The 25,720-nt window shown below is 34.0% G+C and overlaps 2 protein-coding genes across 2 annotated transcripts; both read right to left on the bottom strand.

Moving 5' to 3' along the window:
- Positions 1-10,164: 10,164 nt before the first annotated feature.
- Positions 10,165-10,760, bottom strand: LOC132036707 (uncharacterized). The gene is made up of 3 exons (XM_059427087.1): positions 10,614-10,760; positions 10,393-10,522; positions 10,165-10,299 (listed from the first exon to the last, which is right to left on the bottom strand). Exons 1-3 carry the CDS (start codon positions 10,706-10,708, stop codon positions 10,180-10,182), a joined length of 345 nt encoding a protein of 114 aa, XP_059283070.1. The 5' UTR covers positions 10,709-10,760; the 3' UTR covers positions 10,165-10,179.
- A 9,309-nt stretch (positions 10,761-20,069) lies between these two features.
- On the bottom strand, positions 20,070-24,265 carry LOC132036327 (flavonoid 3',5'-methyltransferase-like). The gene is made up of 5 exons (XM_059426645.1): positions 24,105-24,265; positions 22,579-22,664; positions 21,841-21,985; positions 21,426-21,557; positions 20,070-20,571 (listed from the first exon to the last, which is right to left on the bottom strand). Exons 1-5 carry the CDS (start codon positions 24,156-24,158, stop codon positions 20,281-20,283), a joined length of 708 nt encoding a protein of 235 aa, XP_059282628.1. The 5' UTR covers positions 24,159-24,265; the 3' UTR covers positions 20,070-20,280.
- Between the last annotated feature and the right edge of the window lie 1,455 nt (positions 24,266-25,720).

Here is a 25,720-nt window from a genome sequence, read left to right as displayed (position 1 = left end):
AAGTCCTGGAAATTTCTAGTGCATTTAAGCTTTAAGTTGTGTTAAATTGCGAGTTAAACATGTGGTTCGAGGTATTGAAATGACGGGAGTATAGTTGGTCGGTCATTGGAGTAAAATGGACGTGATTTGCAAATCAGGCTCCCCTCCAGTACCTGATCCGTCCATTTCCTCCGGTTGGCTATTAAAATTCTAACACGTGTCCCTTAAACAAATAAATGGCCCAGATCTGTTTAGTTAACCCAAACCTTCTAACCTTGGTAAAAATCTTTCTCTCTTCCTCCCAACTGTCACAAGAACCCGTTTCCCCACCAAATCTAAGAAATTTCAACGCCTACCCAACCCAAAATAGTGGCTTTCTTGAGAAAGTGATAAAGATGAAGATTGAAGTGATTAGTTAAATCAATTAGCTGTTGAAGTTCCTTGAGTGTCAATACATAAGGCATGGAAAAATTGAATTCATCACCATCAATGGTAGCCCCAGGAGAAACTCTTCACAAACAGAGCTAAAGAAACCATAAGCTTTAATTGTAAATCCGTTCAGTGGGTTATAGATGTTCAAACTTGTTTGGAGTATTTAACAATGAATCCCATATCTTTCAACTGGATTTGATTTAATATTTTAAGGTTTTCTAATTCAGAACAAAGAATTGATTGAGATTTTAACATTTTCACTTTCTTTCTTTTTTTTCCGTTTCAATCTGTACAATTTATGTCCCAAGTGACTAAGTGTACTTGGTATTGTTGGTTTCTTGCTGTTTGAGAGATTTGGGAGGAGAGTGGAGGAAATTTTATTTGGCTGTGATGAGGAGAGATGGAACGAGAGTGATCTATTAACCAAGGTGGGTTAACTAAACAGATCTGTGCCATTTATTTGTTTAAGGGACACATGTTAGAATTTTTAATAGCCAACTGGAGGAAATGGACGGATGAGGGGAGCCTGATCCGTGATTTGAGGTATAATGGAAGCCCAAGGAACAAGGAAAGTTGGAAACATGCAAGGGGCCAAGGATTCAAATGAGAGAGCATAAGACCTAATTAACTTCAAACGATCACAAATCTCATGAGTATAATAAATTAGGCTCTGGATAGGGTATCAAATTAAATCTTGAAGTCTAGTTTTCAGCGGCTCAAAACATTCGTCATTTGGATATTCCTACTAAAAGTTATGGACATTTCTTGAAAGTTGTCAGTCAAAGCTTAGCATTGCCCATTTCCGCATAATTTGTTTATTTATGATTATGGCATATGTGCATTGGTTGGTTCACTCGGTGTGATTACGGCAGTGGATGCCGATTATGGGACCTTACGATTAAAGCATTGGATGTCGATTACGGGACCTTATGATCTTGATACCGGCCTCATTAGCGCACTAACCATCCTAATCTTTATTTATGTCTATTCTATGATTTTTTGGTAATGTAATCATTAATTTATTCTTACAAATGTAAACATAAGTTGTTCAAATATGGTAACTTACTCTCTTGATATGGTAGTTTGGACTGCAGCTTCTTGGGTTCGGTTGAGTTGATCAATCAACAGATTTATCTCAATTTCAAGTGTGGACATCTATCTATATATAATACGAGAAGCAAACAACACTAGGCTGAAAAGTGTCATCACCAGAAAATTCTTAATTTAAAAATTTCAAAAGACAAAATTAAATAAAAAATTACAAGGATTAAAATAAAATAAAAAACTGTAAGGAGCTTATCACTAAAAAAATTAAAACTTGCCTGGGTAAAAAAAATGAGACAATACCCATGTTATGGACTCTCCATCGGCACTCTCTCGATCATTCACGCGTATTTTGATCATTCAAGCACTCCTCCAATCTGTCGGAACAAACTTCCTTCCATGTGTGGGCTTGAAATTCTTCCATTAAATTCAAGTTTCTCTTCACTATATCTGCAATTTTACATCTCCCGCTCAAGGTATCTTCAAATATTGCATGTAACATTGGCCTATAGACAGAAAGGTAATTATTTTATATATTTCTTTTACCTGTTAGGATGTGGACAGTAGAAATAAGCTTATCTTCTTTCCTAAATAAACTTTTCTTCTTTCCTTTCTATTGGACATGGAGCTGTCAGTTTACTATGTTGTCAGATTAACATTGCCTCTGATTGCACTATTGAAGCGATATCTCAAATTGTTTCTGAATTAGTTGTTACTGCTCAGGGTGATGGGAAAATGACCAAAAGGTGTTATTACAAACGCCTAAGAGGCAATTTACTAGGTTTGCTTTGAAAGCAAAAGAAGATGCAAAGATATTATATATAGTTTGATAGCATTAAGATTGAGGAGATTCATGACACTGATTCTGTAGGAACTATGTCTGCTCCTGCAAAGCTGGAGTTGAAGATGTCTAACAAAGTTGCACTAACTAAAATTTCCACAAAGTTGAAAGATCTTGAAACATGTTTATTGGAGGATTTAGCTCGTTGCTACTTTTGTGGCACCACGAATGTGAGTTTTAAAAACGTATTTATTGAGTTTCCATTTGGAAATGGTTGCAATTTTGTTTGGAGATTAACCAAATCATTGTAATTTAGAGGAGACGACGACCCCAAAAAAGACTTTGTGGAGAGATTAGAGGGTCGGGGAGTATTATGCATCTATAATAACTATCATGGAACAACTGTAAGTGTAGATTTTTGGATTTTCTTCGGTAGATTAGCTAAAGTATCCCTTATATGATGTGCTTCTTTGCTCAATATAGATTGTTACACCAAATCAATTTGAGTTGCATGCCAATAGTGTCAACAAACGTCCACCAGAATACATCTTTTTGGAGAATAGAAAAACTCAGAGGGATGTATTAAGTATGTGTGAATATGCTCCTTCTCATGAAGTGGAAGTAGTGATATGCTATATATATATATATATATATATATATATATATATATATATATATATATATATATATATATATATATATAATGTGTATTTTTGAATGGTAGTGAACCTACTAATTTTTTACTTAGAACGGAAAATCTTGGAAGCATTGCGTGTGGACAAATTAGGAGTAACCACGTATTAGGCTGTGTCAAAAAATTGTTATAGGTAAAAGTCTTCGATGTAAGATTATTTTAAACCAACTGGAAAAAGAAAGATCACATGACAATTAGCTTTTATAATTGGTTTGGAAGGTTTGGTTGGAATTGTAGACTTTTTTTCAAGGGATTAACCAAATCGTGGGATTGAATCGGAGTTGTAGACCTTTCTGGGGATTATTAAAAAGCTCTAAAGCAGAGCTCCAAACTATCAGCAAGACTACCTAAAGATGGGCTACCTTCCGAGTACATTTTTTTTTTTTAAAACAAAATACAAGAAGACATTAATAAATGTACAGGATGCTGCTTGACTTGGCAGAGAGCACCCTTGGGACACTCCTCATGCGGAAGATGACCATACCCCGATATTGTAACCAGTCTCTGTACATTAAATAGATATCATAGTTAATAGCCTGAGACTCTACTAACTTTATGCAAGCCCATAAAATGTTGTTTCAATTTCATTCTGAGATGGTATAAGTATTTTATTCGCTATACATGTTATCGATATTATGTGCATACAAGTCTACACCAGTGAAACAGAATTTTCAACATAATAAAGGTGTCATTCAGGACATCATTGAGGATTAATCTGTGAGGAAGAATTATAAGAAGAGTTTAAAGTAGTGAAGCCATCTAATTTCTCCACATACCACATTGAAATTGTTAGAAGCAGCTAATTTTACTAAGCACAACCTAATTCAAACCAAAAAGTAGATTATATTTACATTGCATTTTGCAACAAGCAGTTTAGATTATACAGTAGTTACAGGACTTCCAAGTTGTGCTATTTGACAAAAACACATTTTCACAATGGGCAAAACTAAGGCTAAAAGCTATAAGCACGGATAGTCCTGTATATTTTAACTGTTGATCCATGACCATCTGGGCAATCAAAAGTTTCGTATGTACAAGCTCGCCACAGTCATAGTGAACTATAAATAGAAATAAGGGATATGTGGTTAGTATCAAACGTAGATAGGTAAAATAGAAGAGAAGATAAGAAACTAAAATTCTTTTCCTAAGTAATATATTAAGAAGATTGATTTGACCAAAAGTTCCAAAAAAAAAAAAAATCACAGATCACAGAACATCATCATTTTTTCAACCAAAAAGAAAAAAATGTGAACATGAATGCTTTATAACAATGCCAATGTAAAATTTACCTATGTCCTATGTTAATGTTGTTGGGATATATGCTATTAACCATGTGTTTAGATATAGTATTTAGTATAGAACAATTATTTATTCAATTTTTAATAAAGAGTTAAATATATCATATACTAGTATGTGTGTCCTTTACTTATATAGTAGATGATTTAGTGTATAGAGTTTAGCTTATACACGGAAGATTAAATCATCGGTTCTTATAAGTATAAAGTTTATGTTCACAATCTAAGATGGAATTTGGACTGTTATACCCCGCATTTTCAGAACATGAGTATGACATGTACCTCACCGTAGTAATGGAGTGTCGGATACGTCCCATGATGTTTTGAAAGGCACAAGCCATGGAAAGTACGTAACAACGAAGAAAAAAGGTGAATTACGATCTCTTAAGTCGTAATCGGGAAAAGAGTATTTTGGAACCCGAGAACATGGCCATTATTAGTATAATAATTCATAAATATCATGTATGGAGAGTTTCGAAATATTTCGAGATCGAGCTAATTGAAGAAAATAAGTTCGACGAAAATTTGAGAAATGCTGGACGGATTTTTAGTCAACTTTGGAGGCGCATATCTCCTAGTATATATGGAGTTTTAAGGTGTTTTAAGAGCCTAAAATGAAGCTCGTCGAGTCTAGTTTGTAATGCAACAAACCGTTCGTCGATAGGACATCGGAGTAGAGAATTATAGACGTTACAAACTGAGCTGATGAAGCAGAAACAAAACTGCAACAGGGCGCTACAGTACCGCTACAGTACTGCTACAGTACTGTAGCTACAGTGACGCCGCCTCAGCCCCTATATAAAGGGTTAAAATCTCACTTTTTCATCCAAAAACTTCCAGAAAATTCAGCAACAAAGGGAGCATTATACATCACAAAAATTGAGGATTTTGAGTGAAATTTCAAATAACGAAGTATCAATCGAGGTCCGGGCAACCCGTAGTCGCGAACATAATTTCGTTTAGTGTTGGAGTGGCTTGGGAACAAGAAAATGATGAATATTTGGCTACCTTCATAAAACAAGGTATGAATCATCAAATCCCTCTCTCTATCAAGTTTGATTAAGGGATATTTGAAAGAATAAAGATTATAGTTGTTGTGTTGATGTTGTTGGATTATGGATTGAGGGTTGAAGAGAAATTTGGATGAAAATACATATATTTATCTTGTAGGATGTTGAGCATGTTGTTATTGATGTTGTTAGTATTAATTTCGACTTCCTTACGGAAATAAAGTTATTAATTAGTCGTATCCCAAGTTGGTTAGTTGGGAAATTTAGAAAACAATGTGTGGGTTGTTTTATGGCATATGTTGGTGTTAGAAATGATGTTATTACTATTGGTATTGTTGTTGATGTTGTTGGTTGTTGAATTGGAATTTCGGGCTAGGCACGTAAACGGGGGAAATCTTGCCGAATTTCGACGAAATTTAAAGGGCTTTCATTAAGTGTTTAAGACGAGCGTATGACGATGATCCTAACGATATTATGAATGGTTCTATATGTAGATTACGAGGCTACGAATAATTCTTAAGCGAGTTTCAGGACAGGAAATAAGTTGGAAGTCGAGAATTTGTCTTCCAGATATGCTAAGGCTAGTCCCCTTCTTTCTAAAGGCATGATCCTTTCGTTATAAACCTTTATGTCGTACCATAATATCATTGTTTCCGCAAATGCTAGAAATCCACGAATCTCGCGATCCTTATGATGTTATTGAGCTCCCAAAGGCATGATTCTCTTCTTACCAAACTATGCTTGAATTCCATGAAAACTCTCATTTCCAAGAATGTTAGAGATTCATGACTTTTAAAGTTCCTATGATGGTAGAGTTGAATAATTTCTTATATGATAACCATGATGATGATCATAAGGGATTTATTTATCCAAGCTCCAAGGCATACGGATTTCATGTTATTATGAGATAATTTTATTCACAGAGATTTCCATGTACCTGAGCTATATATTATTATGACGACGATATGAGAACGTTGAACCATTTCTTGATGTCTCAATTTTGTTCATGGAAGATGACTATTTCTTTTAAGATTCCAAAAGTACATGACTTGATGCCCTATGAGAATTATGGTCTTATTCTACGTTTTTCTCTTAGTTCTATTCTCCGTTGATAGTCTCACCTTAAATTAATTGTTCCTTCAAGGTGAGACAAAGTGACGATAATTATTCCATAATATAATCGGAGGTTACCGACCTTACGTCACTTCGATACGGTTGTGGTTTTGATTGGGCTCTTATGCATGCTTTATATATATGTATGTATTTTTCACACCGCGCGCGCTATAGTTGGCCGGGCGAGCACGTAGATGTGCACACCACCGCGTGGGCATGTTATGATATTGCCGGACGCGGGAGGCACGGACGCAGCTAATGATGATAACACCGAGCCTTAAATGGCCGGGCATGATACTACTTACATATCACACCGAGCCTTCATGGCCGGGCATGTTACTTTCACACCGAGCCTTTATGGTCGGGCATGTTACTAATGTATATGTATGAAATGTTTTTTTTAAAAAGGGCTAAGCATGCATGACATCCGCCTTATGAGGCATCCAGATGTTCAGGTTATCTCTCTTACTCATTGTTACTTTTCATATCTATATTATGTTATTATTCATGCCTTACATACTCAGTACATTATTCGTACTGACGTCCCTTCGTGGAATGAAGCCGCGTTCATGCCACGCGTGTGTATACGACGAGTAGAGGATATGTCTAGAAGATGTTCCGGAATGGATTGGCGAGCTCCATTTCTTTCGGAGTGTTTCCGAGTCGGAGTATCCATGTCATGGTATAATGATTTATGTTAGAGACTTTGCGAGACGAGTCACGTATATAGTATGTCGGTTTTGCACGCGGCTCAGTAAGCGGATGGATTATCATGCATTACTTTACGGATTTCATATGATTGCGAGATCTTACTTGATTTGATAAAGACGGAAAGAATGTTTTTACGAAAAACTTTCATCATGCATTTCATTCCATGCTTTAAGGGCCCAATGAGACTATGAGTATAACGAGAACTAGTGGGTTCGCTCGGCTCTAAGTAAGGGCCGAGTGCCCATCATGCCCCATCAGGACTGGGGTGTGACATGGACAAAGCTATCAGTATGATTGTAGAACAAGATTAATATAATGTATCTTCATTATGGGAACGGTATAGTTCCGTCTTCTTGTGCTAGTACATTTTGTATGTATTGAACGGACCAAGTATAGATAAGTGTTTTTGTACTGAATATATAAAATAAATTCTCTAGTTCATGAAATGTACAAATTCTCTAATTCATGAAATGTACTTATACTCTTAATCTTGATATAATTATTATAATCAATGTGATTTGTTCATTATTTTGATTTATTAAAAGGTACGACTCAATTGCGGGTCCATGTCTTCCTGGTAAATTGGATAATGGCAAAATACATTTGTGAAATAATAATTAGTTGATAGAATCCATGTCTCGACTTTGAGGTTGATGATACCCCTTTATGAATGCTTATAAGTCTCACGTGAAAATCCTGCAGGTGAATTTTGTGTCCGTCACATGATATAAGTTAAGCGGAAATATAAAGGACTCAATTAGTCAATGAATTAAATTATCAGTAATTTTATTTAATTGATTGGTATTTGCAATCTTAACATGGGGAGTTAAATAAGATTTAATGAAAGATTTCGAAATTGAACTGAGGAGTGCAGTAACGATTTTTTAGTGGAATAATTCGTAATTTATTATGGTAGGATTAATTCAGATATTTCGAATTAATTCCATAATAGGAAGCCTCATTAACTAAATTCTGCGGTCCCTGCTGTGCCCGAGTAATAAAGAATTAAATGGAATATTATTTCTTGGTGGAAAATAAAGACCCAGCAGGTTTTGAAAAAGGGTAAAAACCTTAAAACCTGTAGTTATAAAATAGGGGTCTTATTCCATAAGGAGGCAAAGGATTTTACAAGTTTCTACACTTTTTCCATAGAAATTCGCCCACACAAATTTCACAAATTCTGGTATTATTCGGGTTACACAGCAGAAGACTGTGGAACTGAAGTATGACGATCTCGTGGATGGTGTGTGTTCGTGGTTGAAGATTCGATTCTTGATCGTGGTCACGCTTCAAGAGATAAGTATCAATTTTATGTTTGATTAATATCTTGATTATGTGTTGTCTATATTACATGCAAGTTCGATCCTGGCTATTTGCTTCCGCTGTTTATGCCTGATTTCCATCAAATGCTCCTCATGTGCCAAGAGAAATTTCCTTTCACAAATGGTTAAGTTTTTTTTGGAAGAAAGAAAGAGGAAGTTCCTATAAGGAATTAATTGAAAATAAAATGAAAGCTATTTGTCCTAATCTTAATCATGTCATCTACTTTTAGATGAACAGTTTCTAGCAAGAATGATTAAGCAGCACTTAGCCAAATAAAACTGCAAACTGTGGAACAGTCAAACAAGTAAAATGTTGTTTGTTTTGGTGTTTACTGCTTACTGAGTAACATAATCAAATAGTAATATGATTGTATAGGTAAAGAAAGTATTTCTGAAATCATATAATCAAGAGAACTTCAATTTTTGCAAGTTCATGTGCACCAGTTATAAGATATAAAAGAAATCACCTACCTTAATTTGAAAAATGCTAAAGAACTTAAGTAGTTTTGATTATGTAAGTTTAATGCAATGTGACAATTAGCAACCCAAAAAACAAAACAAAAAAACAGTGATGCTTTCACGTTCTATAGGAACCAAATAGACACAACAGGAAGAGAAATAATTATGTGTCAACTAAGGTTAAAAAATTCCAGGAAACATATATGGGTTAAGAAAGTTATATATTGTAAGAGATATCTATAGCTAATATATGTGTAGTAGTTCCCTTAACTTTCATGGTACCACCTTTCATGTTTAAGTTGGTATAAAAGTTTTATCAACATTTATATGGCATTCATTTTACTTTTGCCTTAATGGATCACTACTAAAATCAGCTAAGAGATCTAAGATGATGGATGGAGAATTAATTTCAGTAAGTACTTGTTTTTACTGGAAAATCAGTTCGGTGTTATTCATGTGCAGAAATGAGCAAATGGAAGAACTTAACCTTTGTTTATTTTGCTGATAATTTTTTTTCTATTTGAATATTCAGGATGTCACTTAAATGATAGTCAAATTCTAGAAACTATTTTGTCAAAATGCAGACCAATACTCGAAGCATTCTACATAGTTTACTGACCTTTACTTTTTCTTAGTTGGAGTGACTAGTTCGATACCCTCCCTTTTGCTAGAAGATGTAGTTTTTTTGGTTGGAGTTGCTCGCTCAGTCTCTTGCTAGATGAGGTACTTCCAATTATTAGCTTTTTTTGTTCTTCTGATGATGATACCTTATCAAGTTCTCTTTTACTGCTTTCTCCAGCAATTGTAGAAGTTGATATTGCTGGCAATTGGAGAGTATCTTTTCTTCTCGACAAATGACAAAATGAACAGTTTTGCTGGTGTTTCATCAGAATTCCTACAAAAAGATTTCTTCAGTTGTACTCTAAACACTTTGTCAGCAAGATGTTGTTAAATATACGGAAGGGGTAATGGTTCTTTCTGCAATTAAAAAGGAGCTCTTCAAGTTCTAAGATATTAGTTGAGGTGAAGAATCTCAATTGAATTCTAACTGATTTGTACATTTATGTTAATTTTTTCATAGATTTGTTTAGCTTTCATTGAAAGAAGATTCTCTCCAGGCTCACCTACTAATGTTGCAATGGTTGATCCACTTCCATCTGCAATTTGGACTTGAAAGCAGCACTTGTTATATAATATTATTACATGTTATTTTGCATTCATAAATTATTTGAGAAAGTAAATTTGGATTATAAAAGATGCAGTTTTTAAAAGCTATCTCTTGAATAAAGACGTTTGGTTACCTGGGTGTTAACATCGCTTGCCGATCACGCTTTACACATCAATAGCCTTTATTATTTTTGGTCCTAAAAAAGTTCTTGCATTTTGAACACATTAACTCATAAAACAGTTGCGCATCATCCAGCAACGATATTTTACCTTCAACATGAAAAGATTGCATCTATTCAAAAAAAAAAAAAAGTGTGTAAGATTAGTTGTGTTGCTGGTAATAGTATTGAACCTAAATATATAGTAGCATATGTTGGACATATACCGCAGGTTGTGCTTGGATATTTCCTATAGGTATAGCCTCATCATTTAGTGATATAAGAATTGGCGATGAAGTTGTTTCCGGAGAACTTCTTTGCGTATATGTGCTCAACATTTCTTCATTCTCTTTCGCCCTGTAAATGAACATAGTTATATTATTTTGGGTCATATACACAATTATCTTTTTGTACATGATTGTACCATTGTTATGTATTTATCTCATACCAGTTCATCAATTTTGCAGCCTGTGGATAGAATGGATTTATCAATATTACAGAATTGTATCTTGTTGTCAAGGATGTTCCTGGGTTGTACATCATATAAGTAAAAACAATTAATGTTCTTAATATACACAGAAAAAATTAAAATCTAGTTCATACCAAAGATATGAAGACCGTGCAATTCGTTTTGCTAGGATTACTGGAAGTTCTTCAATTTGTGCAGCTAGGTCGCTTCCATCAATCTCAAAGAAAGTCCTCTCAGAAGGTAAAAATACAATGGTGCATACTATAGAGAAGAAATAATTAGCAATAGTTAATAAGGATTGGCATTTGGCAGTGGAAGGGCCAAAGAGCAAGAAAAGTTGAGGGCTGATCGTCAACTAAGGGAAGAACAAGATGTAGCTTACATTGCATCACTTCAAATTGATGAGGTCCATTTATGTTTATTGTTCCATTTACTTTATACATTGTTCTTCTTATCAAGAGAAAGCTGGAGACCAAACAAGTTCCTTGAAATTTTAGGAGAAAGAGAAACTCAAGAACATGATGCCCTCACAGCGGAATTTAAAACTAGAACGCGTTCCAAATAAATCAAATCAAGAGAAACCTAAGAAAAATCCAACACAAACCCAATCCTATAAGAAGAAAGAACCTACTGCCATAGCAAATATGTAAAATCATATACTATCCCAATCTAGCAAGAAAAAAAATCTATCTTTGCCAAAGCAAACCAATGGAAATGCAGCTGCACATTGCAAGTTAGGAAGCAATTGTTAGTATAAGCTTTCAAAATTCAATTTGGATAAAAACCCACCATAAACATGCTTCATGTATGAATCCATGTAGAATTAATCGCTTGCACACTAATGCGCCAAAACTCTAATGCACCAACCTAAGGATACAAACACTAGTAGTTCATATGAAAAGATTTTCAAAATATAATTTTAATTATTAGCAGAGTATACAAACACATTTTGCTATAGACCTTTAATATATCAATACACTACATTGAAATCCCAAATCAGTTGATTCCACTTCTATAGATGTTTTATCGTAAAGTAGATCATTTTTAATACCATGTACATCAAATTTATATGACTATTTACTTCTGGAAGAAGCCCTTTGAGAGCAAAATATGACCTCTTATGCAAATGTTAGGTGGATGTAGAAATAGTTGCTGAATGCTTTTCAATTTTCCTCTGTTGTACAAAAACATTTTCCCACAGTTACTGCAAACTTCAACAATTTCTACTGAGTATTTTTTAGAGGATCTTCAAGCATCCACTGGTATTATAACATATATCTAGAGGCTTGGATCATTAGATACCCACTATATAACATACTTTCAAAACTTGGTAGTGGTAAAAGTGGAATTGTTAAGAAACAAAAGATTGACCACATTTCACCCGTGGTACTTCAGATTATCTGATTAAAAAACGATGTGCTTGTGTGTGTGTTTATATCAGCTATTATATGCGAAAAAAATAACAAACGAGCAACCAATAAAATGCTGCTATGAAGCTCGATTAAAAAAGGGAAAAAATACATTAATATTGTATTTTAATGATACTATAAACAAGAACTGCTCTGTAATTCAATATGTTTAAAATCATTGACAATTTTTAAATAAGTAGAATGTTAGTGGACTTACTTTGTATCCATGACAATGATTTGTCGACATTTGTTTCCATGGACGCCAACAATCTTTATTGCACCAAAACTCACAACAACAACAAGTATGTTTGTTTATAGGGGTGTCGTGAATATTATTTCATGAAATGACATATAAGTATAATTTAAAATACACAGTGAAGCACTCCTTACCAAGATCCACATGTCGTGGCTCTTTGTCCAGATTCGCTAAAGATATTGTGTTTAATCTCGTTGGAGCAGGCAATGGTGGATCCCCTACATTGTCTCCTTTTACTTGTTCAACAACAGTAAATCTATCTAGAACCCATTCAAACCTATTGACAGGAATTCCATAGGGTAGAGGTGCTCTAACTTTTGCGGTTGATATCAAATATGTGCTGAAAGGGGTGAACTTCTTTTCATATTTTTCTATGTCATCCCCATACAAAACAACAACAATTTGTTCTTCCCCGTTTATATTTTTATATGCTTTTTACTATAGATGAAAATAAGAAAGAAATCATAAATTATTGGAAGTAGAACATTACCGTCTCATCTTGCGCAATCATGATTTGAAATCATATCTGCCCATCCTTACTCTGTCTTGATGTAGCTTTTTCAATAAGCTGTACTTTGCATGTCCACTCTCTCGTTTGCGGAGTTATCTCATTAATATTAAGTCTATATTCCATATTCTGTAGTAGATACTGTAAAAGGGGAAAAGAAAAAAGAAGATATGGTTAGTATACTGAGTGATAAAAGTAAATAATGCAAAATAAAATGGAGAAAGAACAAAACGAACGATACTTGGTTATGCTATATTATCTTTGCATAACAGTTTTTTGAATGTTTTCATCATAAACTACATTATATGTCGAGCGATCATTATGATCAGTTGCTATTGGGGGCCGAATCAACATTTTTACACAGTTTGAACTCTTTGCTCTTGATAAAGCAACATAAAGTTGACCGTGTGAAAAGACAAGTTCTCGCAAATAAATTCCAACAAAATCCAATGTTTGACCTTGCGCTTTATTTATGGTCATAGCAGAACATAGTCGTATATGAAATTGCATCCTTTTGAAAGGAACTGACATTTTTTCATCTTGAGATGCTATTAATGCTATTCTTGGGATAAAGACATGTGTATCTTTGAAGTCACCGGATGAAATCTTAGCACTTGTAACATGTGTTTTAAAAGTCACAGCAAGTCAACTGTGTACCATTACATAAGCCCTCACATGGATTTAGATTTCGTAATAGTATAATTGGACAATTCTCTTTCAATGATAACTTATACGGGGCAAACCAACAGGGTCAAGAGTATCTAATAGGTCCTCAAATTGTGCATGATCATTAGGTTCAATGATTTCATCAATACCGACAAACGTTTTTGATGTTCCTGAAAATTTAGCTATAAGCATGTCATTTATTTCGTTTACGAAATCATTTTTTTCTGTTAGAATAACACGAGAATTTGAGGAAGATGATATTGAGAAAAATGTGTGCATATTTGGATACGTTATTGTGAACAATTTATCTAAAGATTCTCTTTCAGTTGTAAAGGGAATAATGAAAGAATCTGAAATTTCATCTTATTTGTAGAATTGACTTGCTGTTGTCCATTTTCAATTCTCATTAAATAATCACATAATTGAGGATCTGCTTTTGCTCTCATATTTTCGGATCAGGGCAATCTTTCAAGTTCTTCCCAATTATCAGAATATAATAAACTTTCATTAATGAAATCTTCTTCTTTTTTTCGTTTCGCACAATAGGAAGCGTTCGTCTGAAATCACCTCCAAAAACCACAACTTTTCCACTAAAACGTATATTTGTATCCATGAGGTCTTTCAAATACTACAAAATATATAACGAGTCAATTAATATAACAAAATCATAAGTCTTTCATGTTCCTTTGTGACTACTGTATTTTTCAAGTAACACTTTCACATGATAAATTATATTTAATATTTTTCACGCAACGCGCGAGTACAAATACTAGTTATATGTAACTGAAATAGCCTCATGACTCATGCTTTATAAGAATTGTTTAACTAACACCTATTCAGGTGTGTGGTGTCAATGATTACTGGAAAACGAAAATAAATGTATGGTGTTGGTGGAATTATCTTTCTCAATCTTATTTAGTTCACATAAAAGGGTTAAAATGTCCAACTATGCGAAATTGAACAAAAATGCCTTTCGGTAATAGTTTGGTCTAAAAATACCAATGATGTTAATAATTTGGTCCAAAAATGTCCATGTCATTAATAATTTGATCCAAAAATGTCCCTATTGTTACCTAATTCGGTGAAAAATGCACTTCCCTAAAAATCATATTGTTTCTTTTCTTTTTAAACACATTTTTTTCCTAATAAAAATATTATTTTAAAGAACTCTTTTCTTGTTTTTTTTTTTTCTGTTTTAATATCCCCATAACTAATAAAAAAGCGAGAAGTAATCTTTTTTTTCTTCTTAATCTAGTTTTATCAATTAAAATAGAATAATCACATGTGCTTTTTTAACTGATAATTAAAAGTCATATGTATAAGATTATAGTAACCCTATCATTAATTTTCATTTAGATAACGATAAAATTATTTTTCCTAATAAAATAAAAAATAATTTATTTCTTAATATTTTCCTAATTGAAGATAAGCATTTGCTAATATATATATATATATATATATATATATATATATATATATATATATATATTTGGTAAATAAACATTTTATTACCAACGTAAACGTTGGGGTACGGAAAAAAGATTTGAGTACTGGACAGTGGTCCCAAACTTCAAATCTGCTGACTTTCTAACGTACTACTTAGCATAGTACTTCAACAACTTACATCATGAACAGAGACTTCCCTACCATCTACTATTCCTCTATGAGGGGTAAAAATTATGCTTCTCCAGCCACTTGGCCACTTTCATCTTCATGGACCCTCGACTATGTACCTCCTGGATCACTCGTCTAACAATAGTGCCCACTGGTTGTGCCTCAGCTTGAAATACCCTCTTGTTCCTTTCTGTCCAAATACCATACACAACAGCCGCTAAAGTGATCCGATATATCTCAGCTTTGGCACTTCTTCCCTTGGCAAAGCCAGTGGCCCATCGTAGTTCCTCCCTCCATTCTTTGGGACACCTCGTTATACCTTGCCATCTGAGCAGTTTCTGCCATACCTGCCTTGAGTATATGCAGTCAAAGAATAAGTGGTCATGACTCTCATCAACTTGATCACATAAAGGGCACACAGTGGTGGTAGTAATATTCCATTTTGATAGCCTGTCCCTGGTATATAGCCTAGTGTGAGCAGCTAGCCTCAAGATAAAGATCCACTTAGCCAAACCCAAGTTATTACAAGTTAATCTTCTCCACTCCACTTTTTGGAAGTTCCCTCTGAGCTTTAGGTAGAACTGTTTTATGGAGAATTGTGTTATATTTGCTAATTCCCCCATACTGCTTCCAGCCTCAACTACATACTTCTGTGCCTTCAATACTCTTTGAACAATCCAGGATGCTTGTTGTTGCTCCCAAACGCACACGCAAGTATACGCGGCCGTACAAATAATATAGAATTTTTAAGTCCAGATATCGTACCCACAGAGACTTATGATTAACTGTTTACTAAATTAAACGATCCTAATTATCCATACAAGAAATAAAATCCCAAGATTATATTTATAAACTAACTAAAAATAAAATAAAACAAATAATGAACTTCAACCAAGAAAGAACAGATTTTTATCAGAGAAGAAATAGATCTAGGGCTATGACCACTAATAGTCCAGTTGAGTCTTCAAATCGTTCTACCTACGGGTTACTAGTTGATGGATTGATGTTAACTGTATGAGTATCTTCCGAGTTGCTCACACGCCTGTAGATGCTACTATAATGCCTATATTCCTATGGTCGCCAGAGGTAATAAGAACGCATTTACTTCTCCGTATTCAACTAAGCAAGGCTAAAGGGTATATTCCTATCCTCATTAGCGAAACAATTATATCGAACAAGCTCTATTTATTTTTATTACGCATGCAAATTCCCTATCCCTAGTTCAATTCATACGCCACAGATACTGTCTAATTAGTGATCAAGTAATTAAACAATTAAGATCAAGAATAAATAAGCAACCCAAAAATATGGAAATTTAATAGATAGAAACGATAATCAAACGTCAACTTTCGTGTTTGTGTCAAAAATCCTAGAACTAAAGAGTTTAGCTCCACATAGACATGGAGGAAAAACAACAAATCATCCGAATAAAAACGACAAAAACGAGTAATACAGAGAAGAGAAGATAAAGCCCTGTAATTACAGCCTCCACGGCGGCTCAAAACTCTCTATAGGTCCAAAGTTCTGAACTAAGGATTTCAAGTCATCCCCTGTTATGTAAAAATCCTGTAGAATATGTATTTATAGGATACAAAAAGGTCTGGACTTTAAAAAATCAAATCCAACTCGAACCGGAAAAAATAGCGCAACAAATATTCAAAGCGCAGTTCTGCCTGCAGCACATTCGCGTTGCGCACTGATCGCACAACCGACTGAAGCTTGCAAGGAAGAATTAATTTCACGCCTAACTTTTTGCCACATGGACAACTTCAATTCCAGTTGCACATTGTACACTTTGAATTAATCTTCAGCCAATCATTACTCAATCATTATGTCCCCTCTTTTCTCCTCCTCTTTTCCTTTTATTTTCTTTTTCCCTTTTCTTCACTTTTTATTTAATTTGCTCCAAATCTCTTCATTTTTACACATCTTTATTCCTACATAATAAAAATATAATATTAAGCACAAAGTAATATAATTAATACTCAAAAGATGATTAAAAGTATTAAAATGTGAGGCAACAATAGGTAAATATATGCATTTTTGGCTGAACATCACTACCCCACACTTAAATTCTTGCTCGTCCTCGAGTAACCATTAAAACCACTCTCAATAACTCAAGCCTAGGAACACCACCACTTTGGTTGATACCAACAATTATGCCCTCTAGCAACTCAAAACATCAAATTTACACTTTTTGATCATCATGCAAGATATACAAGTCAATAAACAAACAACAAACTTCTAACTTCTTAACCCCAGAGATGGACTCTAACTCATCAAATTTAAGCTCGCTCACCTACTCTGTCAAAGAAATCTAATAACATCACCTATCTATCATGAAACAAGTTCCCTCACAAGAAGAAATAGTCCACACACTCAAATCAAAGAATTGAATATAAATTAATGACTTAGCATCAAAGCACAACTCTCGCACTCACAAAGAAATTCACATGTATGCACAAAGAACCATAGGCTTGCCCATTATGTACATCTCTACTAATTAAGTGTATTCGAATAGAATCAAATAGGAATTTAACGGGTTGTAATGTTGGCTAGGGGACGGGTAGGAAAACTATATAATAGTGACTTACACTTCCCTAAGCACTTTGCACTTTTAGACTTTATCACCCATTATTTTCTACTCTTCACTTTATTTTTCAGCCCTCTCTTCATCAATTATTTCACAAGTATTTCCCTCATATCAAGAACACTTCAATTATTGTTATTTTCAAGCAATTTTTTTTTCTTTCATATCACATTTTTTCTAAGAGGGCCTTTTCCAAGTGACTTCTACCTCCAGTTGGGGCTATAGATTCATCCAAGCAGGATTTACAAGTGCTCTGTCTATTCTACTATGGACATGTGAATTTGTCCATGTATAGAAGTTCCCAGTAGTTCTCATGACTATCAACCCAGTGTTATCCAACATATCAGCAAAATCCCTAACTTCAACATCTTGGACCTAACTGCCCCCCATTCTATCTTCTGCTGCTAGTATTGAGTTAAAATCCCCCATTATCAACTAGGGGTCTTGAATACCAGGCTCCATAATCTCAATAGCTTGCCATAATTCTTTCCTATCAGGTATGGTATGCATACCATATACAGCAGTAAAGAAGAAAACAACATCCGAGTGAAGTTGTCTAATCAAACAGTGTATGAACTGGGGGTGTATGCTATTGATAATAACATCCACTTTTGTGTGATCCCAAGTTAACCATATTCTTCCTCTGTCATTTGCTAATATATTCATTGGCTTTAAAGTTAAGATACAACATTCATAATGCCATAAAACACAAAAATTTATTACATTGCTTCAAATCACAAAATATCTTTAAAATATCGCTTATGGAGTTATTGTTGACACTTTTTTTCATTTTAACTTTAAAATCAAGGATTATACTAGCAAATGCTTATCCCACTTCAATTTGAAAAGATTAAAAAATAAAAATATTTTCTACTTTGTTAGGAAAACGAATTTTATCGTTATTTAAATGAAAATTAATGATGAGGTTACTATGATCTTATATATATGACTTATATTATCAGTTAAAAAGTGCATGATATTATTCTATTTTAATTGAGAAAACAAGATTAAGAAGAAAAAAAAAGATTACTTCCCACCTTTTTATTCGTTAAAGGGATTTTAAAAGAAAAGAATTTAAAACAATATTTTTATTAGGAAAATAATGTGTTAAAAAATAATATACTTATTAGGAAAGTGCATTTGTGACCCAATTAAGTAACAATATGAGCAATTTTAGACCAAACTATTAACCGCAGGGCCATTTTTTGACCAAATTATTAACGGAGGGATTTTTGTTAAATTTCACAGAGTTTTAAGGCATTTTGGACCCCTTTCCGTTTAATTTATGTTTGAATTAGAAAACGGCTTGATCTTTTTGCTTCAATTTTGAAAAATGTGTTCTGACTTGACTTTTTTCCCCAAGTTACTGCAACTGTCACAATGTAAGTTTACCCGACTAATTTTTCTTTATAATTTACACAACCAATTATATTCAATTTTTCAGGAAAGAAAATAGTAGAAACATTCCATAACTTGGTAATTGGTATGATAAACAAAGACGGACGTGAGGAAAATAAGAAGTTTCAAATGCTTACAAACAAGATAGAAATAAAATTTTATATATTGCAAACGCGCACATGGTATGGCAGGTCTTTCAGCTAGTAGACGAAATTAAATTAAGAAATGCTTTTGAGCATTTATGGGAATTGAAGAAACGAAAATTAGAAACTTATCAAAAAATTAGAAGGAGCCCCCTACAACAAAATAGGTACAAGGAAAAAGCAATAGACCGGATCAGTCTATAAAAATGAAACAATCCCTCTATAACCAGTCATCCATAATATCAAATAAATCATTTTCATGGGGGCACTGCTTGTTGAGACGTCTGCAAAGGTTAAGGCGACACCAATTGAAAGCTGTGCTAATTCAACGTGAGGCAGCTAAAATAGGACGGACATGAGAAAGGCAAGAAGCTTCAAATGCTTCCAAACAAGATCGAAATAAAATATTATATAGTGCAAGCGCACACGTGATATAGCAGGTCTTTTAGCTAATAGACTTAATTAAAGCAAGCAATGCTCTTGAGCATTTATCGGAATTAAAGAAACGAAAATTACAAACATATTAAAAATCAGAGGGAGGCCCCAACAATGAAAAGACACATGAAAAGAGCAATAGATCGGGCCAACCTAAAAGAACGAAACGATTCCTCTATAACAAGTCATCAATAGCATCAAATAAATCATTTTTATGGGGGAGCTAGACTCGCCTGCAAGGGGTAAGTCCATCACCAATTGAAAGCTAAGCTAATTCAACACAAGGATCAATAGCTAAAAACGTTTAGCTACCGACTAGGAAGGGGATCGGAATATTAAAAATGTTTCGTAGCCTGATACAATAAACTGTGAGGGACAAGAGGAAAACAAGAAATTTCAAATGCTTACAAACAAGATAGAAATAAATTTTTATATATTGCAAACACGCGCATGATACAGGTCTTTCAGCTAATAGACGAAATTAAGGCAAGCAATGCTTTTGAGCATTTATGGGAATTGAAGAAACTGAAATTAAAAACTTAACAAGAAATTAGAGGGAGGTCCATAATCCCCCTATGACCAGTCATTCATAATATCAAATAAATCATTTTTCACAGCAGAGAGCTGCTAGTAGAGACGCCTGCAAAGGGTAAGGCCATCGCCAATTGAAAGCTGAGCTATTTCAACGCGAGGATCGGTAGGTAAAAAGCTGTTGACCTTCATAACAGATCCCCTCAATGCTCTTAGACCTTCCGGCATGGGATCATCCTCTGAAAGTGCAACTGTCCCATGCCATAGTGTGTTGTCATACCCTATCACTCCTCCAATTTTCACCAATTTTAACACTTTTTCATGGTACTTTAGATAATTCTCCTTATCAGCATCGATGAACACGAAATCAAACGTCCCTTCTTTTTCCTGTGTTCGATCAAATAATACTTATTCACTACTAAAATAATAAGAATTAGTGACGGACAAATTTCGTAGTTAAATAACAAAATTCATCGCTACTCCTATTTAATGATGGATTAGCGACGGATTATCATAAAATTCTATTAGCCACGAGCAATTTGACGAAGTTCATAGCTAATTTCAATTTTTTTTTTTTTTTTTTTTTTTAGTCAACATTAATATAAATTAACACAAAACAATATTCAAAGTAGGGAATATTTTTTATTTAGAGAGGTGAAATTTAGTGGCCAGTTTGTCGCAATTATTATTTAGCAATTTGTTGTTTGTAGTTTCTTTGCAACTACTCCTACCGCTTAGTTGTATATGGCGGTATTTGATTGAGTCCGAAATATTTAGACGGAAAGAAGAAAAGATTTATGACACATATAATAAAGTACTCTTACAAAACTTGTGTGATCTTGAAATATATCATGAAATTTTATGGTTATAGGAGCATGCCATTAAGGGAAAAAATGAAAAGTTAATTTACTGTTATCGAGTTTCTAAATATGAAAAAGTTTCATTCTCTGTGGAAGAGACTAAACAAGAAAGACTGTCATATAAAGCGACAAATGATAATATTAATTACTTTGTGAATTAAAGGTATTCAATTTTAACAGGTAAGCCTCGTCTTTTTTACAAGGTTACAAATTCCATGTTTAAAGGAGACTTACCTATTGATATCTTCTGAATGACCAGATAGTATAATATTATTTTTACATTGATGCTATACACAACTTAAACTCTAGTCCCTTCATCTCTTCCGGCTCCCAATATCAATGAAAAGAAAAAGGACTAATTAAGGGGAATGAAAACCATACCTCAGAGAGAAGTTTCTCAAGAATGGGCAAGGCCTCTGATTGAATAAAATCAATCTTATGTTCCACACCAGCCTTCTTAATGAATGGTAATCCAACCTCATATGCTTCTCTGTCCGGGTCAATTGCTATTATCTGTAATTGATGGATCAATATAATAAAACAAAAGTGGAGGGACGAAATATTAATTACTTAGATGGTGATGATATATATGATGGTGATATTTAAACTTAGGGATAGTTACATTTTTGGACCGACAACAAATGTATATGTGTTGTATACTAAGTATAAATATACATATAATATAAATATTATATACACAAAATATACAATTAATATACATATTCATTGTATATTTTAGCTAGCACCCCTAATTAACTTTGGCCGACGGACCAAAAATGAAAAAAAATATATTTACTTTGCCATCTTCTGGCAAAGCAAGAGCAGTAGCCAGTAAAGAGTAGCCAGTGAAAACTCCAATCTCTATTGTCTTCTTTGCATTCATGATCTTTAGGAACATCGACAGGAATTGGGCTTCATCTTGGGGAAGACCCATAAAGCTCCTGCATTTATTTATATGTAAAATAAGCTGTGTTTCTCCACAAAATGCAAATTAATATATTCTTATTAAAGGAGTATGAAATAGTACTAAACCATTTATATCTTAACACAAGAATAATTTGAAGACGTACCAGATTTTGATTTTCAATCACGGAGTGTGATTCATGCAATTTAAGCTACTTTATGCAGGAGTTAGTATTTTTATTGCTTGTCTTTTCTTTTTTATTTATTTTATCTGTTTTTAAAAGTAAAAATTATAAATTAACGCTTTTCCTATGCATGCATGTCAAGCATTTCATCCTACTCAGTAAAATAAATGCCACATAAGCTTAGTCAACGGGCAGGGGGGCTTAAAATATTACTAATTTTGAATGAGCTTATGTGCATGGATTAAACCCCGCAAAGTAAGGAAGACAAAATGTTAAAACAGAATAAGTACAATGTTTAAATATCAATTAGGCTATTGGCCTTATGGAATAATACAAAACATTTAATATCTTAACACAAAAATAATTTGATGTTTCATATTTTGAGTTTCAATTATCATTCATGCAATTTAAGCTTTTATACTTGTCGAATGGGTATAGCGACTTACGCTACTTTATACTTATCGAATGAGGCCTTCGAAAGTTCTTTGAGTAACTCATGTTCTCTGGGATAAACTGTGGTTTCTAAAATGTACTGCAATAAAATATAAGAGAATTAGTCACAGTGTAAAAGTTAAATTTCTTATTTAAAACGTTATAAATGTCATTAAAAAGTAATCAAAGGTAAATTACCGATAAAAGCAGTATTGGAAATTTGAACAATAGCAGGTTAAATTGCAAGGATGATAGTGGTAAAATTTTCATCACACTCTTAGTGGATATAAGTTAAAAACTTGATATATAATCTTTGTCCAAAAAATTAAATCCTTGATTATGTGTTTATATAACTCACAGTCAGTTACGGCATTATGGCCTGCCTAGCTAATGAAATAAATAACTATCAAATTTATATTCAAGTGAAATAAAGAGTAGAGAGTTATATTCACATTTAATGCTCAAGGAATAAGCAAGTAATAGTTCTTTGTTGCACATGCATCCTGCTGTTAGCCTTTGGCACAAAGTACATATATACATCAATTAAGTTATAAGACAATATTGATGTTGAAAAATATGATGGTTTAAATTGCAATCTCTAGCCGTAGCGATGTAGTTGAAGAACAAACCTGAAACCAAAGATGAATGAGATTCATTTATATTTTTTGGTAGATTATTGTAGAGCAATAGTAGGGCGAGAGTTAATGAAGATAGATGCATGAAGTAGCGGCGGAGCTACGAGTAGCTTTTGCGAGTGAATAACTTATTGGTCATGCAACTATAGCAAATTCTTCTCTAAAGTCACTAATGTTTCTTTTGTATCAATGAAGTCATTCAAGTTATGTTAGTTTATCTACAAAGTCATTATAGCAAAAAAAAAAAAAATTAAAAGGATAATAACATAACCTCCCCCTTTATGTATTTTCTTGGAATATAATATATTCTAATATATTATATGTAACATTATTTGTACAAATTTATAGCGCATTATGTATTTGAAGGTTGTTTGATGCGTTGGGAAAAATTGAATGGATTGGAGGGGGAGGGACGAATCGGAGCGACAAAGGGCTGAATCTCAGTGGATCGTGGCAGCAAGGCCACTCTGCCACTTACAATACCCCGTCGCGTCTCGTCCCTTCTGCCGGCGATGCGCTCCTGGCCTTAACTGGCCGGGTCGTGCCTCCGGCGCTGTTACTTTGAAGAAATTAGAGTGCTCAAAGCAAGCCTACGCATAGTTTAGCTTTATAACACTTACTTTCTATGCGGTTATACTCGCCTCTTTTATTCCTTTTTTAAATAATTCATTAACCTGATTATTATTAATATAAAAATATGTTATTTAACTGATTCATTCTTTTTGTTTAAATACGTATAAATATTAAATTTCAAATTCAATAATTAAAATGACCATTAAATATGTATAAATATTGTTACAAATTCAATAACTACAATGAGCTATTGATTCAATGACAAGTTCAGAACTCATAAATTTCAAATTCTAAATTTGTGTCTGGCATGAAGCAAGCATGAAAATAGTTACCTTCTTGAGGGCTTCACTTCGAAGAATGGTGGCATGGGCGGTTTTGCCTGTCATAGCTTTAGCAATTAAGGAAAAGTATCTTAGCCTTCTTTTTTTCAAAGTGAAAAAAAAAAAAAACCTTAGTGTTAGGAGGTTGGTCTATACATGGGTAGCAGATTGACCTTATTTATAGGGACGTGTAATTCCCGTTGGTTGAGCTAACTATGCAAAGAGTATATATGATAGCTCACGAGCTAACCCACAGTCCAAATTAAAGCGATACAAACCATACCAACCAGTCAACCACACCATAAGGGACCTATTACTTTTCTGTCCCTACATGGTACCATTCACATTTTGAAAGTCAAACTTTTAATTTAATTATGAATTCGGATATAAAATAGTTATAGAACTTTTTACATAATTTTTTAAATATGTAAATTTTATTTTAAAATAAATAAATATTATATGTCCGAATTCATGAAAAGGGCAGCGCGGTGCATAAACGGGCTCGAGCCATGGAACTAGCCATTAATACTTTGGTAGACAATCTATATCATACTGTAGACATCAAAATTTTAATTGAATTAATCCATACAAAATTTGGATTAAATTCTGAGTTATTGACATGTTGACCGAGTCACATTTTGGTTAATAAGTCGAATTAATTATTTAATATCAAAATAATTACATGACTTGAATGAATTTCAAATTGCATTTGGGTTAGTCAGTCAAGTTGGCAAGAGAAGCCCAATCTATGTACTTCAAGCCCAAGGTCCATGTCACGACCCAACCGGAGAGCCATGACGGGGACCCGGAGCTAACCCACCGGGCACCTCTCATCATGCTCTCATAATCCTATCTAGGTGAGCCACATGACTAACTCACAATTACCATGCACCAATGACACAAATTCCATCGGACGACGGCACCTTTATACAAACATCAATAAATATGCCCATATTTATATATACACAAGCCGACAAGGCTATCAAAATGATATATAAAATACGAACCGACAAGGCTGAGGGATATCTAGCTATACACATCTATCTACGAGCCTTTACGAAATGTATATAATATCATAAAGACGGGACAGGACCCCACCATGCCCATGTATGTACACAAAAGAATAATACCAACTATTGAAGCTCCGGATCAAATGGAGCACCTCTATGCAATCGCTGATGAAGCAGCCTAAAGGTTTGGTCTGTCTCCCTGTCTACCTGCGGGCATGAACGCAGCGTCCACAAATAAAAGGACGTCAGTACGAATAACGTACTGAGTATGTAAGGCATGAATAATAACATGATGAAAGCATGGAGAATAACCTTTCAGCATGGAGAATAACCTTTCTCTAAAGAAAACATTTCATACATATGCATATAATGATACCGTACCCGGCCATATAGACTCAGTGTGATGCGTACCTGGCCATGACAAGGCTCAGTGTTATTCGTACCCAACTGATCAGTGGTGTGCGCGCAATAGATATCATCCCGGCCATATAGGCTCCGTGTCACAACATAGCTTCATATATATAGGAATGCATAAGTAAGAGCAACATCATCATCACTACATCTTTCCCTAGAGGGTTATCTGTCATAGACGAGATCGACGATGATAAACAAGATCAT

The sequence above is a fragment of the Lycium ferocissimum genome, chromosome 11 (genome assembly GCF_029784015.1).
Source record: "Lycium ferocissimum isolate CSIRO_LF1 chromosome 11, AGI_CSIRO_Lferr_CH_V1, whole genome shotgun sequence".
In the NCBI taxonomy this organism is placed as follows: domain Eukaryota; kingdom Viridiplantae; phylum Streptophyta; class Magnoliopsida; order Solanales; family Solanaceae; genus Lycium; species Lycium ferocissimum.
This window is presented reverse-complemented; position numbering and strand designations above follow the sequence as displayed.

Coding starts and splice junctions, on each gene's coding strand:
- LOC132036707 (XM_059427087.1), bottom strand. CDS start 10,708: ATGATGTACAACCCAGGAACATCCTTGACAACAAGATACAATTCTGTA. Junction 10,523..10,613: donor GCTGCAAAATTGATGAACTG/GTATGAGATAAA, acceptor GTTCATTTACAG/GGCGAAAGAGAATGAAGAAA. Junction 10,300..10,392: donor ATATCCAAGCACAACCTGCG/GTATATGTCCAA, acceptor TTTTTTGAATAG/ATGCAATCTTTTCATGTTGA.
- LOC132036327 (XM_059426645.1), bottom strand. CDS start 24,158: ATGACAGGCAAAACCGCCCATGCCACCATTCTTCGAAGTGAAGCCCTC. Junction 22,665..24,104: donor GAAGTGAAGCCCTCAAGAAG/GTAACTATTTTC, acceptor ATTTTATTGCAG/TACATTTTAGAAACCACAGT. Junction 21,986..22,578: donor TTCGATAAGTATAAAGTAGC/GTAAGTCGCTAT, acceptor AAATAAATGCAG/GAGCTTTATGGGTCTTCCCC.